The 18,843-nt window shown below is 44.6% G+C and overlaps 2 protein-coding genes across 4 annotated transcripts in view; one reads left to right on the forward strand and one right to left on the reverse strand.

Annotated features, from left to right (window-relative positions):
- The window catches only part of CPSF1 (cleavage and polyadenylation specific factor 1), a 66,665-nt gene extending 51,304 nt beyond the window's left edge, over positions 1–15,361 (reverse strand). For both annotated transcript variants that reach the window (XM_068237873.1, XM_068237872.1), the window contains exons 1-9: positions 15,255–15,361; positions 9,587–9,731; positions 6,084–6,111; positions 5,077–5,210; positions 4,606–4,686; positions 3,880–4,031; positions 692–838; positions 434–573; positions 242–352 (exon numbers count right to left, since the gene is read on the reverse strand). In XM_068237873.1, the coding sequence (XP_068093974.1) occupies positions 242–352; positions 434–573; positions 692–838; positions 3,880–4,031; positions 4,606–4,686; positions 5,077–5,210; positions 6,084–6,111; positions 9,587–9,730 (937 nt within the window). In that variant the 5' untranslated portion in view covers position 9,731; positions 15,255–15,361. The remainder of the gene's footprint in view (positions 1–241; positions 353–433; positions 574–691; positions 839–3,879; positions 4,032–4,605; positions 4,687–5,076; positions 5,211–6,083; positions 6,112–9,586; positions 9,732–15,254) is intronic.
- The window catches only part of SLC39A4 (solute carrier family 39 member 4), a 148,445-nt gene continuing 144,910 nt past the window's right edge, over positions 15,309–18,843 (forward strand). The window contains exon 1 of one of the 2 annotated variants that reach the window (XM_068237874.1): positions 15,309–15,512. The gene's annotated coding sequence lies outside the window, so the exon portion shown is untranslated. The remainder of the gene's footprint in view (positions 15,513–18,843) is intronic. The other variant, XM_068237878.1, reaches the window with a different exon arrangement.

Genomic DNA, 18,843 nt, shown 5'->3' on the forward strand with positions numbered 1-18,843 from the left:
AGAGATCAAATTACAGTTGTGATTAATGACAGATTAAAGGGAATTAGACAGACTAAACTCTCTATATACATACAGGGTGCATTTCTCTATGTTTTCCTTATGTTCTGTGCAAGAGTTCAGGTGCACTTTAATAAGAAAGAAGCACAAACCAATATATGGCGTACAGACAGTACACAATGGCTTAATGATATGGTGTCAGGGCTGGAGGACAGTACAGGGGCAGTGCAAGTGGATAACATACTGAGAGGAAAAGAAGTGGTCCCATTGGTCAGGCTGTTGAGAGACACTCCATAGGGGGGAACACTTTGATTGAGGTACAGCAAAGAGTTCACGGCAAAGATGACAACACCACCTGCAGGGAGAGAAGAATGATTTACTACACAATAGTACACAGCAATGCTTGGGGATGGTAGTCTGAACAGTCACTACTGACCGATGGGTTTGGGCACCGCCAGTGCTTGGGTACAGTCAAAAGGTAAACTGGAGAGCGACCAAATAACAGGGTGAACCTTCTGAAGGATATTCAAAGAGATGGCCACAATGCTGCACGTATCCTGGCGTACCGCAACCCGTCTGCAGAGAGAAACATTGCAGATGAGTCGTCAATGCAACAGTCAACCGAAGAGTGCAGCACACAAACATGGAACAGCGTGGCCACAACACACACATACAGAAAGACAGGAGGACGCACCCCGGCCAGGTCTGATTTGGCTCAAACAAGATGAGCAGAGTGGGCTCATAGTATCCGTGCAGGAACTGAAGATCTATGATATTCAGCAGCTTCTCGTCCAATTCCCGGACATCAATAATGTAGCTGGGCAGAAAGCTGGACTTCTGTCTGCAGGGAGAGGAGTCGTTAGCATCTGTGTCACTGTTATTAGCAGCCACACTTTATTCAATACATATAAATACTGTATTAAAATAGACATCACTAAATTAATACTGGTCCACTGCTACATTTCAATGTAAATTCAAAGACAGCGCAAAAAGCTCAGAGGGGTACCTGAATTGTATAAACCTATAATCAGTATCAAAATGCATATACACAAACTTCACCTTAAAGGGAACCAGAGGCCCCAGGAAAAAGATACTATACATACCTGGGGCTTCCTCCAGCCCCACATGCACGGATCGCTCCCACGCCGCCGTGCTCTGCTGCCTGGATCCGCCGGTACCGGGTCCCGTCATTGCCGCAAGTCGGCCAGTCGGCCGCGGCCGATTCTCCGCATCACACGGCACTCCCTTTATACAAGTACGCATGAGGCTGCCTACTGCGCAGCCACATTCGTACGGGTATGGAGGGAGCCCCTGTGATGCGGACAATTGGCCGCGTCCGCCGGAAGTGACGGGCCCGGTACCGGCGGTTCCAGGAAGCGGAGGATGGCGGCGTGGGAGCGATCCAGGCTTATGGGGCTGGAAGAAGCCCCAGGTATGTATAAAAGCCTTTTTCTATTTTTAAATTGTATTCCTCTCTGGTTCCCTTTAAAGGGAACCTGTACTGAGTAAAATTATTTAAAATAAACACATGAGGTAACTTCAAATGAACATTACAGTTACCTTGCCATCAGTTCCTCTCAGAAGCTCACCATTTTCTTCTTACAGTGATCCCTTCCAGTTCTGACAACATTTTGTCAGAACTGAAATATATCAGTTGCTGTCACTTATATATCAGTTGCTGTCAGTTACAGCTGAGAGGAGAACTGATGTGTCCATGTTTCCCTATGGCTCAAGTGAGCGATATTACAGTTTAACTGTGTGCTGACCAGGAAGCTGTTATGGGGTAATGGCCGTTTTCAAAATGGAGGACGGAGAATTCCATTGATCACAGTGGACAAACAGGACACAGGAGAGGAGAAAGATTGAGTAGTAGACTACACGGCAGGTAAGTATAACTTGTGTATGGTAATTTTGACTATGAATTTTCAGTACAGGTTTTCTTTAAAGAGAAACTCCGACCAAGAATTTACATGAGAAATTATTCCTTTTCTCAAACAGACCATCAGGGGACGCTGTACGGCTGATATTGTGGTGAAACCCCTTCCATAAGAAACGTGAAAAGTATGTACTCTTGGCAGTTTCCTATCTGTGAACCTTGCTGCATTGTGGGAAATAGCGGTTTACAGCTGTTTCCAACTGCTAAAAAAGTATGCAGCAGCTACATCACCTGCCAACAGTAAAAATGTCATCATGTAATAAATGTCAGAATGTAAATCATGGATTTAAAAGATTTTGCAATGGGCAAACACTGACTAAATAATTTATACATAATTATTGTAAAAATGAAGCACTTTTTTATTACATTATTTTCACTGGAGTTCCTCTTTAAAGGGAACCTAAACTGAGAGGGATATGGATGTTTCCTTTTAAACAATACCAGTTGCCTGGTAGTCCTGCTGATCTTTTTGCTGCAACAGTGGCTTAATCACACACATGAAACAAGCATGCAACTAATCCAGTCTGACTTCAGTCAAAGCACCTGATCTGCATGCTTGTTGAGGGGCTAAATGTATCATGCTGGGTACAAACATTGCGATTTACCGCTTGATTTGCGGGATCAACATGTTCCATCGTGTTTCGATGGATACAGCCGTCGATTTTACATACTTAATATGCAAAATCGACGGCTGTATCGATTGAAACACGATCGAACATGTTGGATATAATCGAATCGATCCCATTGATCCCGCAAATCGAGCAGGAAATCGCAACATTTGTACCCAGTATTACAGACATGGGACCAGCAGGAGAGTCAGGCAACTGGTATTATTTTAAAAGGAAAAATCTATATCCTCAGTTTAGGTTCCCTTTAAGTCCTAACTGAAGAAAACAGTTGCATAGTAGAATAACTCTTTCAGGCAGAGAAAGAAGAAAAGCATAACAGCATAGTTATTAGTATGCTTGGCACTGTACATACACATGTCTATCTCATCAAGTCACATAAGCTTTCCTTTAACCATACAGCTCATGGCTGGTACTCATTGAACAGAACCTAAGGCGCATCCTAGCAAAGAAGACAGAGACTTACCAAGTAAGTAAGAAGCCACATCCACAAAGTATACAGTTGTCATAACTCACAAGATATCCAGCATGGAAGCATCATATAGTCACAATGCTGATAAGTGTCTCCTATCGAGGGTTATAAGTGGCATCTATCACAGAAGCCACACATAACGATGATGGATATTATTCAGAAAGTGATACAAAGGGCATCCAGCACATACAGCATAGCTGTCCATTGTAAAGTATGGTACACTGGCAGCATGGTGGTAATGCTCTTGTCTTGTTGCATTGGGTCCCAAATCAAATGCCAGCCAGGGCACTATCTGCAAGGAGTTTGTATGTTCTTCCTGTGACTGCGTGGATTTCCTCCAGGCACTCCGGTTTCCTACCTCAGCCCAAAAACATATAGATAAGTTAATTGGCTTCCCCCTAAATTGGCCCTAGACTACAAACACATACACTACACGATACACAAACAGACATCTGACTATGGTAGGGATTACACTGTGAGCTCCTCTGAGGGACACTTATGTGACAAAACCATATACTCTGTACAGCACTGCAGAAGATGTTGGTGCTATATAAATACTAAATAATTAAATAATAATAAAACACAGGACATGATTTGTAATACATGCATGCTGCTGACTGATGTCATCCAGCGAGGGTCTCTCAGGATCTGAATGGAAGCCACACCCACATGAGCAAATAAAGTCTCTGTTGCCGGGAACCTTTGCTCCTCCTCTCTTCATAGTACTGCTCTCCCAATAGTACATACTGCTCTGGAAAGAGCTGAACTTTCCTATCTGTACAGGGATTGCTATACAGAAGGGATAGAATAGCTGAATCATTACTACTCCCTCAGATCAGTGTACCTACCCCTCTGCCATTGGCCCCTCGTGCTCCTCGGCCAGGGTCTCTCTCCGGAATGGCAGTACCACCAGTCTGGTACCGTATATCAGCATGACAGCACATCGTCCACTGGGGTCCACCCGAACTTTGGGAATGTGAACGTTCTGCACAAAGCCATCCTGTATGGAGAGGAAATACAAAGAGTCAGCAAAGGGCTTGGTCCAGTGACAACAACAAGTTAACATACACAGTACAGAATTTTGTCATCAGGGCTAAATGTGGTGCTTTTATTACCCCATGGAATACATTAAATACAAACACTAAAAGTCAGTAGTTCTAATTAAAGGTGTGCTATGACCACCATTAAAGGAATAACAAGGTGACATAATGAGATAGACATGTGTATGTACAGTGCCAAGCAAACAAATAACTAGGCTTTTCTCCCATAGAAATTGTAGCTATAAAACACTTTTCTGACAGAAAATGGCTCCTAAGAGCAGGAAAGAGAGCGAAGGGGTGAATAGTTTTAGCTCTGGCATACATCAATGAATGTGTCATTGAGTCGAGTCAACAAAACAATTAAAGTAAATTTCAATAAATAGGTGGGATGTCCAAAAAAGTCATTTTAAAGGAGGAGGAGGATAGATAATTGTTTAGCTCACCAGTTTATTTTGCCTTCGGTATTCCTTTAATGCCAGGAAGCATTAACCACACCCACAATACAACGAGAGAGATAACTAATAGGTGACTTACCCGCAACTCTGGTTCCTCAAAGTAATGCAGAGAAAGAGTCTTCAGATCATGTATATCCGGGTCATATTCCACAACTGACAACTGAGGGGTGAGAGAGCAGAGGACACAATGTTCAGAATGGGCTCAGAAGAGTATGGAAGCAAAGATTTGTCAATGAGAAACTAGGAAGAAGACATAAGTTATGATGTACTCAGAATGGGGCTGTGGAGTCGGTACAAAAATCATCCGACTCCTCAGTTTATGAAACCTCCGACTTCAGGTACCCAAAATTGCTCCGACTCCTTAGTCTAATTTTTTATAAAGGCTATGGATTTGGTTCAAAAATCATCTGACTCCTCACTTTATTGAAACCACCAACTCCGACTCCAGGTACCCAAAATTGCTCCGACTCCTTGACTCTGACTCCACAGCCCTGCTCAGAAATCTGATACTTGATATCCATGAAGTGGCAGCAGAATGCTGTCAGCCTACCTTGGCATCTTTGAAGCTGAGGAGCAGAGCATCTCTCTTGCCTCCAGCCAGCTGCACGCTCGCCATAGACATGACATTTCCAAAAAATGAAAAAGAAGCCATCAGCTCCAGCTTCTCCTTGTGTCCTCTCACGTCTGTTTGTAGAGGACAATTAAAAGCAGTCAGATCAAACTGGAGCATGAAAAATAAGGACAAAGAAAGAAAAGGGAGACGGAACATACCAAAAGACACAGATAGAACTGAGAGAATGAGGACAGATTTGGAAAGCAGAAAGAGAGGGAACCATGAGGCGGGGAAAGGTTGAAGGAAAGAAACACAAGGTGGGGATGTGGGATGGAGATGTGAAAGAGAGGAATATGCAGAAGGGTGGGATGAGGTGTTGAGGGCAGATGGGCACCAAATGGAAGGGAGGACTGGAAGAGATGTACAAGGGAGATACTGAGAATGAGGCAGAAGATTAAAATAAAAAGGATAAACAGGGAAGGTAAGGGGGGGGGGGGGGGGGGTGAGAAGTAAAAGTAAGACACATGATAAGGGGGTAGGGAGGGAAGTTGTGGGAGATGTAGAAGGAAGGTACAGAGTCGTGGTGGGGGAGAAGTAGAAGGAAGACACAGAGTACAGGAGACACAGAGTAGGACAGGAGGATGTAGAAATGACAGAGCAGGGGGTGCAGAAGGGAGACATGGAGAAGAGAGATACTTCTGATAGAAAGGAGAGATATTAAAAAAAGGAGAGGAAAGAAATGGAGAGATGGTGTGGATTCTTGGGGCTACAGGAGTGAAGAGTGCAATGTACAGAAGAGAAAACAAAAGTGTGATGAGGAGTACAGATAGAAGGGGCAGCGAGTTGGTTGGGGATGGGGCTGTATGGAAAGAAAAGATAAGAACATGAACAGAAATGGAAATAAGAAAAGAGGTATGGATAAGTAACAAGGGGAATAAAGAGAGACAAAGTATGGTGGGGAATGAAGGAAGAACAAAGGTATACATGGATAACAGAAGCCTCACCTGATCCCTTATCTGCTTTGGATGAACTCTGAAAAAAAGATTAATCCGTAGAGAGATATTTTCAATACTGGATGACATAAAATAAACACAAAAACATCATACGTTGACAACAGTGCCATCTGGAGAACATACAGAAGAATGAAACGACAAAAGTAACAATTACGAAAAGACACTTTGAAGTAGATAAACAAATGGGTAAAGACACCAAAGCAATGAGAAAGCAGAGAAATGATATGAATGCACTATGGAGAAGTTACAGAAATAGGGACTGATACCTGTACTATATGAAGAATGTACAAATATGCACCATGGAGAAGGTTCATATGGGTATGGTGACAACAAGAGAAAAAAAAAAAATATAGTGCCACCAGTGCAGTGTTAAAGCGGATCCAAGATGAAAAACGAAATATAACAAGTAACTTGTCTATATATCTTATCTAAAAAGTTTAAATAGTTTATACAGCAAATCAATTATTCCTGTGATACAATTAGAGTGGCCATGTTCTGTTTGTCATTACACAGGTAATCTGCAACTGCATCTCCAGCCCTCAGCTCACTCCCTCCTCCTCCTCCTCCTCCTCCCCTCTGCCTCTGAAATCACTGGCTAGTAGCCTCCTCCTCCTCCTGCCCAGACTGAGCTCCCATAAGCCCTTGCTACATGGGTCTGAGTGCCTTGGCACTCTGAGGGCTGTGGGCGAGGCTTGTTTAGTTTATAGGGAATTAGAGTATTAAAACAAAAAGAAAAAAGTATTTGGCTTGAGGAATGCCCTATAACCTATATGTAAGGAACACAATTATGCAATGAGTAAAAGTTCATCTCGGATCCACTTGAAAGTTAACCCGAGCCAAAGCGTGCGTTCAGAACTACATACTTGCCTAAGGAGAGGGTAAGCCTCTGGATCCTAAAGAGGTTTCCTTCGCTTTCCTCTGATCCCCCATTGCCACCCACGGACCCACTGATCAGGGCCACTTGTGCACAAGCGGGTATAGCTTACTGCTCAGGGGCGGCCAAGCTAATGCAGGCGCAGCACGGCCACGCTTGTGGTTGAAGAGGAAGGCAGCCCCAATCAGATTACTGACAATCCCAATGTAGGTAATCTTTAGCGGGTTTGCGCTCTGCAAAGAGGCAGAGATGTGTGTAATGACAACACTTTTAGGTAATCTTTGGGGGGTTCACGCTCTGTGACAGAGGGCCAGAGGACAGAGAGTGAAGTCTCATTAGGATTCCGAGGTTTCCCTCTCCTAAGTATGTGATTTTTGTACCCGAGATTCTTCTCGGCTACACTCTAATTAGCTAGAGTAGTCTACAGGAAACCCACATCAGCAGAGACACCTTTCATCTCTCCTCCCCAGATGACATAGTAATGTGCACATACATATGACAAATAACAGCAGTACATTATTGAGAAGGTACAAATGTAAGTAATGACCTCAGTACAGTATGGAGGAGGTACAGATGAGTGTAATGACACCAGTATAATATGGAGGAAGGACCAGATGTGTGTATTGATACCAGCAATGTATGGGGGAGGTACAGATGTGCATAATAATACCAGCACAGTATGGAGGCGGTACAGATGTGTGTAATGATACCAGCCAGCACTGTGTGGGGGAGGAACAGATGCATACAATAACACCAGTGTTGTATGGAGGAGTAACAGATGTGTATGATGACAGCTGCACTGTATGGTGGAGGTACAGATGTGTGTAATGACACCAGCACTGTATGGGGGTGGTGCAGATGTGTGTAATGACACCAGCACTGTATGGAGGAGGTACAGAGGTGTATAATGACATCAGTATAGTATGGAGGAGGTACAGAGGTGTGTAGTGACACCAGCACAGTATGGAGGAGGTACAAATGTGTGTAGTGACACCAGTGTTGTATGAGGGAGGTAGAGATGTGTGTAATGACACCAGCACAGTATAGAGGAGGTACCGATGTGTGTAATGACACCAGCACAGTATGGAGGAGGTACAGATGTGTGTAATGACACCAGCACAGTATGGAGGAGGTAAAGATGTGTGTAATGACACCAGTGCTGTATGGAGGAGGTACAGATGCATCTCATGTCTAATGATAACAGTGTTGTACGGACGAGGTACAGAGGTGTGTAATGACACCAGTGCTGTATGGGGGAGGTACAGATGTGTGTAATGACACCAGCACCGTATGGAGGAGGTACAGATGTGTGTAATGACACCAGCACAGTATGGAGGAGGTACAGATGTGTGTAATGACACCAGCACAGTATGGAGGAGGTACAGATGTGTGTAATGACACCAGCACCGTATGGAGGAGGTACAGATGTGTGTAATGACACCAGCACAGTATGGAGGAGGTACAGATGTGTGTAATGACACCAGCACAGTATGGAGGAGGTACAGATGTGTATGATGACAGCTGCACTGTATGGGGGAGGTACAGATGTGTGTAATGAAACCAGCACTGTATGGGGGAGGTATAGATGTGTGTAATGACACCAGTGCTGTATGGCGGAGGTACAGATGTGTGTAATGACACCAGTGCTGTATGGCGGAGGTACAGATGTGTATGATGACACCTGCGCTGTATGATGGAGGTACAGATGTGTATGATGACACCTGCGCTGTATGATGGAGGTACAGATGTGTGTAATGACACCAGCACAGTATGGGGGAGGTACAGATGTGTGTAATGACACCAGCACTGTATGGGGGAGGTACAGATGTGTGTAATGACACCAGTGCTGTATGGAGGAGGTACAGATGTGTGTAATGACACCAGCACTGTATGGGGGAGGTACAGATGTGTGTAATGACACCAGCACTGTATGGGGGAGGTACAGATGAGTGTAATGCCACCAGCACTGTATGGGGGAGGTACAGATGTGTGTAATGCCACCAGCACTGTATGGGGGAGGTACAGATGTGTGCAATGCCACCAGCACAGTATGGACGAGGTACAGATGTGTGTAATGACACCAGCACAGTATGGACGAGGTACAGATGTGTGTAATGACACCAGCACTGTATGGGGGAGGTACAGATGTGTGTAATGCCACCAGCACAGTATGGACGAGGTACAGATGTGTGTAATGACACCAGCACATTATGAGGGAGGTACAGATGTGTGTAATGCCACCAGCACTGTATGGGGGAGGTACAGATGTGTGTAATGCCACCAGCACAGTATGGACGAGGTACAGATGTGTGTAATGACACCAGCACTGTATGGGGGAGGTACAGATGTGTGTAATGCCACCAGCACAGTATGGACGAGGTACAGATGTGTGTAATGACACCAGCACTGTATGGGGGAGGTACAGATGTGTGTAATGCCACCAGCACAGTATGGACGAGGTACAGATGTGTGTAATGACACCAGCACATTATGAGGGAGGTACAGATGTGTGTAATGACACCAGTGCTGTATGGTGGAGTAACACATGTGTATGATGACAGCAGCGCTGTATGGAGGAGGTACAGACATATGATACACACAGGCTGCTCAGGACACAGACCTCGGCATCATGATTCAGGCGGTAGACATATAGCTGTGAGGTTCCAGCTACCACCAGGTTCTTCTCATTGTTGTTGAAGAAGTTGCAGTACATAGAGAACTCCAGCCCAGTCGGGGGATGAGCCTGCCGGTACACCGCATACATCCTGCAGAGACATTACACACAATATTTACTATGATGGCGAAGACACTCTTTTATGACCACATCAATTTTTTTTCCCAGTTTCTGGTCTCTCCGTTCAGGATTGTAAAAAAATGTTTTGTACTAAATGCAGTGCTACGGAAGATGTTGGTGCTACTATATAAAATAGGAGGAAGAAGAATCAGGTGACCGTAAACAGAAGGTCGTTTTGACAGTTGGATTAGACACTGGTCCACAGGGTTTTCTAGTTGCAAAAGGTTGGTGTGAGTGCTAGTTCTGGTTTTTATACAGCTATAGTGTCAGCTGTTAGATAGCAGCCACTGTGACAAGAGTCAAGCATAAGTTAGAGTAGTGCAAAGTAAATTTTATTGGTTAGTGTTACAAGATCACAGTTAGGCATCAAAAAGATCACAGGTGGGAAAGTTAGAGTCTGGTCCCAGAAAGAAGTAATAAATGGAGAGAAATTAAGGTGCCAGTCTACTTGAGGTTACCCAGCAGGGCACCTCATGGAGAACAGGTCTCCAATTACCGCACACTCAGCAGCACAACACGTTTTAATTGGCAGAACAGTGTGGGTGTGTTATCTATCTGAAACCTTAACTGCAATCAATCACATTAGCAGAATGTCCATGAGGTTTCCCACAGGGGCAACTAGAGTAGACTAAAGTCGAAATTAGGGTAAGGCATCAAGAACAAAATAACATTAGTGGGGAGGTTAGCGTAAAAGCTGGGATTAATTAAGCTATCAAAAGAGGAAAAAAACGGTACTTAACCCATTCGCGTTCCGTCGTTTTCACTTGAGAAATGTTCACCTCCCATTCATTAGCCTATAACTTTATCACTACTTATCACAATGAACTGATCTATATCTCGTTTTTTCCGCAACCAATTAGGGTTTCTTTGGGGGGTACATTTTGCTAAGAGCCACTTTACTGTAAATGCATTTTAACAGGTAGAATAAGAAAAAAAACGGAAAAAATCATTTCTCAGGTTTCAGCCACTATAGTTTTAAAATAATACATGCCTCCATAATTAAAACTCACGTATTGTATTTGCCCATATGTCCCGGTTATTACACCGTTAAAATTATGTCCCTATCACAATGTATGGCAACAATATTTTATTTGGAAATAAAGGTGCATTTTTTCCGTTTTGCATCTATCACTATTTACAAGTTTAAAATAAAAAAAAATACAGAAATATTTCATCTTTACATTGATATTTAAAAAGTTTAGACCCTTAGGTAAATATTTACATGTTTGTTTGTTTTTATTGTAATTTTTTTTTTTTTTTTTTATATTAAACATTTTATTTGGGTATTTTTGGGAGGGTGGGATGTAAACTATAGTTTTATAATGTAATTGTGTGTTTTTAATTTTTTTTTACTGTTAGTTGTAGTTTTACTTTTTGGCCACAAGATGGCGGCCATGAGTTTGTTTACATGACGTCACTCTAAGCGTAACACACGCTTAGAGTGGCGCATCGGGGAGGCAACGGCCAGAAAAAGCACAGCTTCCGAGAGAAGCTGTTGCTTTTTCAGCGGGGGGAGAGGAATCAGTGATCGGGCACCATAGCCCGATACATTGATTCTGTGGCTACCGAATCCGCGGCCGGGAGTGCGCGTGCACGCGCGCGATAGCGCGCATGGTTCCTGGACGTAGTTTCTACGTCCAGGAACCAAAATAGGTTAAGTATTATACCATCTAGAAAATATGACTGCCCTTGTTTAAAAGATAATTTACTCCAATTTAGAACACCTACATATTACTGGAAAGCCAAGAATCTTGGCTTTCATTTGCACTCTGCCCCACGTTAGCGCGATGTACCCTTCCTGAATTAGGCCTCGTTCACACTAGGGGTGTTGCTGTATGCCAAAGCTGCAGCCACTAGGATGCGCTCTATAGGCAGTAGCAGGGTTAGGGAGACTTACCTCCTCCAAGTAGACACACAACGACTGTAGTAAAGACAGTCAATATATTTTATTTATGAACTCCAAATATGCAACGCGTTTCGCAGGTTTGATCCCGCTTCATCAGGCAATAACAACGGAGCAATAGCATATGCTCCGTTGCTCCACAGAGGTGCCTGGCTCTTCTACTGACCACATATGCTATTGATCCCTTATTGCCTGATGAAGCAGGATCAAACCTACGAAACGCATTGCATATTTGGAGTTCATAAATAAAATATATTGACTGTCTTTACTACAGTCGTTGTGTGTCTACTTGGAGGAGGTAAGTTCACCACTATTTCTCCTCTATTTACCAAGAACTTGGTTTTTAAGCTCATTTAGCTTCCTTTTATCCTTTTGGCGCCTCTGTTCTCCTGCATAATATTGAGTCCACCCTGGGTGGAGGGTTGAACCCCTTTTTTCTCATTTACAGAGAGCGACTTCTTATTCCTTAGTGGGGTCAGGAAAATCTCCCCACCTGCCTTTACAGTGGTTGCCTAATGGCAACCCTGGTTTGTGAGTATTAATATTTACTCTATCTAGTAACCATTTACCAGTACATATTACACTATTGGGGCCCTTGGTGTTCCTTGTTTTTACTATAAAGCCACTGACCACCGATTCAAAAAGTAACAAGTTCACATCTATGCGCTGCGTTACTGTCCATTTAAGAGATGTGGTGTTGCACGCATTTCTGTGCGTTGCACTGTGAAGTGCACAGAAATGCAAGTGAATGGGCGCACTTTTTAAGCGTATAGAAGCACATATGAAATTTGGAGATACTTTTTTTACCCCGATCAAAATTTTTTTACAAATTTACAAATGAAAACAAATCTTTATTGACAACTGCTACATCAAATAAGCAAAACAAGCTTGAAAAAAAAAGTGCATGTAAACACATGGTCTGCTAAAAAGGAGTATGGGAATGCACTGAAGCGTGTTATGAAATGCACATCAACATTTATTTTTTATCATGCGCTTAAATACGTTTCCGAACACACCCAATGTGAACGAGGCCTTAGAGCAGGGGTCGCAAACTCAATTTACCTGGGGGGCCGCAGGAGGCAAAGCCAGGATGAAGCTGGGCCGCATAAGGAATTTCACAATCGCGGCGCATCGCCGCCTCTGCCCGCCCCTCTCACTCTTCCTTCACAGAGAGGGGCGGGGGGAGGCGGCGATCCGTGTGGCAATTGACGTCAGTAGGGGCAGAGCTGAAGCTGAAAGCTCTGCCCCTTCCAGGAAATGCCGGCAGATTGCCCCCCGGGCGATTTGGAGGCTCTGCAGCCCTCGTTTAGTGGCAGGGATGTGGCGGATTACTTGGGAGCACTGAAGCGAACTATAAGGAAGCTTTTGCCGGCGAGGGCCACAAAATATTGTATCGAGGGCCGCAAATGGCCCGCGAGTTTGACACCCCTGCCTTAGAGGGAGTTGAACAACGGGTGTACATTGTGCCTGACTGTCAAAAACATTAGACTGGCAACCCGAGTTTCCAGCCTTAAAGAGACTCCGTAACAAAAATTGCATCCTGTTTTTTATCATCCTACAAGTTCCAAAAGCTATTCTAATGTGTTCTGGCTTACTGCAGCACGTTCTACTATCACCATCTCTGTAATAAATCAACTTATCTCTCTCTTGTCAGACTTGTCAGCCTGTGTCTGGAAGGCTGCCAAGTTCTTCAGTGTTGTGGTTCTGTGATGCACCTCCCCCCTCCAGGCCCCTCTCTGCACACTGCCTGTGTATTATTTAGATTAGGGCAGCTTCTCTCTTATCTTTTACAAGCTGGATAAATCCTCCTCTGAGCTGGCTGGGCTTTCACATACTGAGGAATTACATACAGGCAGAGCTGTCTGCACTCTGCAGGAAGAAACAGCCTGACACTTCAGTGGAAGATAGCTGCGGGGGGAAAGAAACACACAAATGATCTCTTGAGATTCAAAAGGAAGGGTGTATACAGCCTGCTTGTGTATGGATGTATTTTCTATGTGTGGACATACTGTACATCAACCTACTTCCTGTTTTGGTGGCCATTTTGTTTGTTTATAAACAAACTTTTAAAAACTGTTTTTAACCACTTTTAATGCGACGGGGAGCGGCGAAATTGTGACAGAGGGTAATAGGAGATGTCAACCTAACGCACTGGTATGTTTACTTTTGTGCGATTTTAACAATACAGATTCTCTTTAAGCCCACCAAGTGGGCAAGGGTCCTGGTTTGCAATGTCCACTATCCAAGTGGACATAGCGTTAGAATAAAAAGATGTCCGAGAGAAGCATGGACCAAGCCCTCAACACAATGAGCAAAGCAAGGGGACAGTGATTCCAGTAAAACGTAGAATATAACTTTAAAGCAGACCTGAACTCAGAACTTCCTCTCTGCTCTAAAAGATAAGCACCAGCACAATAACCTGTAGAGGGACACTTAAGGTCGGAAGAAAAAAAAAAATCAGTTTTACTTTCCTGGGGCTTCTACCAGTCCCCTGCAGCCGTCCTGCACCCTCGCAGTCACTCACGGAGCCTCCGGTCCCCCACCGCCAGCTAGTTTCATTTTTGCTGACAGGCCTGGCCATGAGTATTTTTCTTTGTGTTCCTGTCCACAATAGCGCCCTGCGCCTGCGCAGAAAGTACGCCGACTCCCTGTCAGCGAAAACAAAACTAGCTGGAGGCAGGGGACCGGAGGCTCCATGAGTGACTGCAAGGGCCAGGGATACCTGCAGGGGGCTGGTAGAAGTTCCAGGCAAGTAAACCGGATTTTTTTTTTATTATTATTATTATTATTGCTGGCTTAAGTGTCCCTTTTAAGAAAAAGATTTCCTTGTTACAGGCAGCTGATACAAAACCTGCAGTAAATCTGCAGTATGTCTACTTCCTGCTTTCATGGAAGCAAACGTAGGGATTACATCCTGTGTTTACAAATAAGCTGCTCTGCCGAGGCAACCAGCTGGCACAGCTGAGAGACCAAATTACACTTGTTATTATTCACAGATGAGGGGAAATAATACAGGTTTTACTCTCTAAATACATACAGGGTGCATTTCTGTTTTCCTTCTGTCCTGTGCAAGAGATCTGGTCCACTTTTAAAGGGAGTGGACTCCCCTTGTCCAATACCCTATAACTAAGAAATGGTGCATGGCACCAACACAGGGCATTGAGTGCACATGAAAGCCAAGACTTTCGACTTTCCCACAATGTGGAGATTTCCAAAGGGGGGGTAGATATCTTGGGCAATCCCGTGTATTGGAAAGCATTTTGGTGGATTCACCTGTGCAACTTTAACTCTGAACCCAAAAGTACTCAGTGCTTTAATAAACCCAGGTCAGGACAGCTGTATTACTTATGTTCTCCAGCAGCTGAGAATCTCTTCATAAGCCAGGCCCAGAATGGAGGGCATCCCACTCTGAAGGCAAGGAGGGAAAGACTCGTAGGGGGAAGGCATTTTCCGTAGCACACAGAATGAATGGGACACCAGGGGGTGTATAATTCCTGTACAACTACGCCTGGGGTAAAGAGCACGAGACAGAATCCGGGAGGAAGGCATTCCCGGTAAACCGCAATAGCCCCCCCTTCCCCACGGGCTCACCTGACGGTAAAAACTCCCCACGCCGACTGAGCGGCTCAGACACAAACAGAAGCCGGCAGGATATCCGGTGTGAGAACCATAGAGACTTCGAGGCAGACTGTCTCACATGTACTTCCGCTGCTTCCATGGCGACAGAACGCGTTCCACCATCTTGGTACACCTTTTGAGAGTGACTGGAAATGCAAAAGGGCGTGGCGATAAGCAGACATCTTTGTACTCTAATATTTTGGAGATGTGTCACCCGCCTCTGTCATCTTGGTACTCACATTTTTATTTCTCATGCAATATATACAATCTACAGTAGCTCCTAACTGTCCCTCTTTTGGAGGGACAGTCCCTCTTTGGGACCCCTTCCCACTGTCCCTCTTTCCACCTCATTTGTCCCTCTTTCAGGACTTTGTCCCTCTTTCTATTTCTCTACTATTGAATATTATGTCAGGTAGAGTGACCATTTTTTTGTTGGTTCAACCTGGGACGGGGAGGAAGGGGGGGAGGGCGGCTCTGAAAAATTGGTGTGGCCATGACATTGTATGGGCGGAGCTAACATAATGATGTAACAGCGAGGCATAAGAAAGCAGTGTTTACGCCATGATGTGGTCAGACGAGGTTTCGCATCATGGGTGTGCAGAAACTTTGTGATGCTATTTAATAGTATACAGTAACCCCAAAGCAGCAAACATAGCCAACTATGACCATTAAATAATAAATGCAGCAACAGTTACCACCAGAAAATAAACGCAATGTGGGCAAAATTTCAGCACAAAATAAACGCAATGGGCAACATGTCAGCACAAAATAAATGCAATGGGCAACATGCCAGCACAAAATAAACGCAATGGGCAACATGTCAGCACAAAATAAACGCATTGTAGGCAACATGTCAGTACAAAATAAACGCACTGCGGGCAAACATTTCACCAGAAAATAAACGCACTGCGGGCAAACATTTCACCAGAAAATAAACGCACTGCTGGCAAACATTTCACCAGAAAATAAACGCACTGCGGGCAAACATTTTACCAGAAAAAAAACGCACTGCAGGCAAACATGTCACCAGTAAATAAACGCACTGCGGGCAAACATCTCACCAGTAAATAAACGCACTGCGGGCAAACATGTCACCAGTAAATAAACGCACTGCGGGCAAACATTTCACCAGAAAATAAACGCACTGCGGGCAAACATGTCACCAGAAAATAAACGTACTGCGGGCAAACATGTCACCAGAAAATAAACGCAATGGGGGCATACATGTCACCAGAAAATAAACGCAATGGGGGCACAGTTCACCTGGAAAAACAAGCATTTACTCGCCTGGCAGAAGACTCCTCTGGCGCGCTGCTCCTGGGACCGTCTTGTTCCTCCTGCAGTCTCCGGCGCTCAGAGTGCAGGGCTACGGCAAGATGGCACCTCGAAGCCCTGTACTGGAGACACAAATAATCTCCAGTACAGGGCATCGGCAGCCATCTTGCCGTAGCCCTGCTCGCCTGCCGGTGTCGGAACAGACACCGGAAGATTAAGGAGGGTGGAGCGGGGCTGCGGGCAATGAACTGGCACAGCGTCTATAGACGCCGCAGCCAGTTCATGCAATACAGTGAACAGAGTCCCGAGGCCGGGACGTCCCGCTGCTGAAAGCGGGACGTTTCCCGGGACCTCATGCAGCCTGGGACAGCGTACCCCGAATCCGGGACACGTCCCGGGCAATCCGGGACGTCTGGTCACTCTATGTCAGGGTTTTAAAGGGAACCAGAGACGTAGGGGGGAAAGCTGTTATTATTCACTGCACAGTATCCTGATGATTCGACTCACAAAAAAGATCCTAATGGACAACACGTCCATTAGGATCTTTTTTGTGAGTCGAATCATCAGGAAGCAGGGAGGATATGACATCACAATTGGCTTCATAGGAGACAGACAAACATGGAACCTGCCATGAGCTGTCAGGAGCATCATTCTCTGCAAATCCTATATAAAAATTCTGTGAAATCCAAACGTGGACAGTGAAATGCATATGTAATGTAAGTACAGCCAATATTTAGCTACTGATATATGTGTTTTTTTTTTCCTCTGAGACCCTATACCTAACAGCTCCTCTTTAAGTGTCCCTCTTTCTCATCTCAAAAAGTTGGGAGGGATGTAGTACCCATACAGGGCGGGTCTCAGGATGTGGTCCAGGTACGTGGAGGACATCTTGGTGTTTTGGTCCTGGACTTGTGATTCCTTTTTTAACTTCCTATCCCACATTAATTGCAATTTTGTCAATATGGCTTTTACAGCCGTTATTCACCCAAAAAGAATTGCCTTTCTTGATCTTGAATTAATAATCAGTGAGGATAGGTTAATATCCAAGGGATACCGAAAACCCACAGCAAGCAATGCTTTATTGCACAAATCGAGTTTTCACCCCGCACACGTGGCCCGGACTCTGCTCTACTCCCAATTCCTCAGACTGCATCGCAACAATGCTAATGATGCGGATTTCCTCCAGCAGTCTGAGGAACTGGGAGTGAGGTTGTTGGCTAGAGGTTACAATGAGCAGGACATCCAAGAGGCCTTTGTCAAAAGCAAGTACAAAACAAGATCAGACCTCTTACAGAGGAAACCAACGAATCTTCCTATACAGCGAAAAACTCCCTTCTCTTTTGGCTACACCAATATGGCTGACCATATAAAGAAAGTAATCCATAGGAACTGGGACATCCTGACCAGGGATCCTATACTGAAGCCTCTAGTGACTGAAGGACCACTATTCTCTTTCAGAAGATCTCCTACAATAGGCTCATTGGTGAGCAGAAGCGAGTTCAAAACAGCAAGTGGTAGTGATTGGTTACGTGAAGGAGGCCCTCGGGGTAACCACAGGTGTGGACATTGCAAATCATGCAGTCAGATGGTAGTGGGTTGCCAATTTCATATTGGCCCACTTCGACGCAATACGCGCTCTTTTTTTACCTGCCAAACGCGGTTTGTTGTTTACACAATGTGGTGCCCCTGCGGAAGGTTTTATATAGGGGAAACAACGAGATCAATTAATGAACGATTCAGAGAACATTATAACTCCCTAAAATCTGGAAAAGGCTCCCCCAGAGTGATTCAACACATGCGAGAGAGCCATAGGAATGATCCCACAAAGCTGACATTTGCAGGAATTATCCATATCCCACCATTATCAAGAGGTGGAGACAGGGAGAAACGATTGAAAAGAGAAGAAGCAATGTTGATTCTGCAATCGGAAGCTATGGGACCTTTGGGCCTTAATGATCACACGGATTTATCATGCTTCCTTGACCCTTGAGGCCGTATCTTCCCTCCCCATATTCGGACTCCTCCGATGTGTCCTATTTGATGTCTGTCTATTGTCTTATATGCTATATATGATCATTTTTGCTGTTAATTTGTGGAGAGTGGCAGTATGACCGGTGGCTGGCCCTCCTTCTCCTTCCCTCGATCCATGGCTTGTTAGCCCCCATGGTAAAAATTCACTAGGGGTAGTGGGCAATTTTACTTCCCCATAACCTCCCATTTTCCTCCCCTCTTGATTTTGCACACTTTGAAGACTTGTGGCTTCCTTGTGCCTTTGATAGCAGTAATT

Source organism: Hyperolius riggenbachi, chromosome 5, assembly GCF_040937935.1.
Source record: "Hyperolius riggenbachi isolate aHypRig1 chromosome 5, aHypRig1.pri, whole genome shotgun sequence".
Taxonomy (NCBI): Eukaryota; Metazoa; Chordata; class Amphibia; order Anura; family Hyperoliidae; genus Hyperolius; species Hyperolius riggenbachi.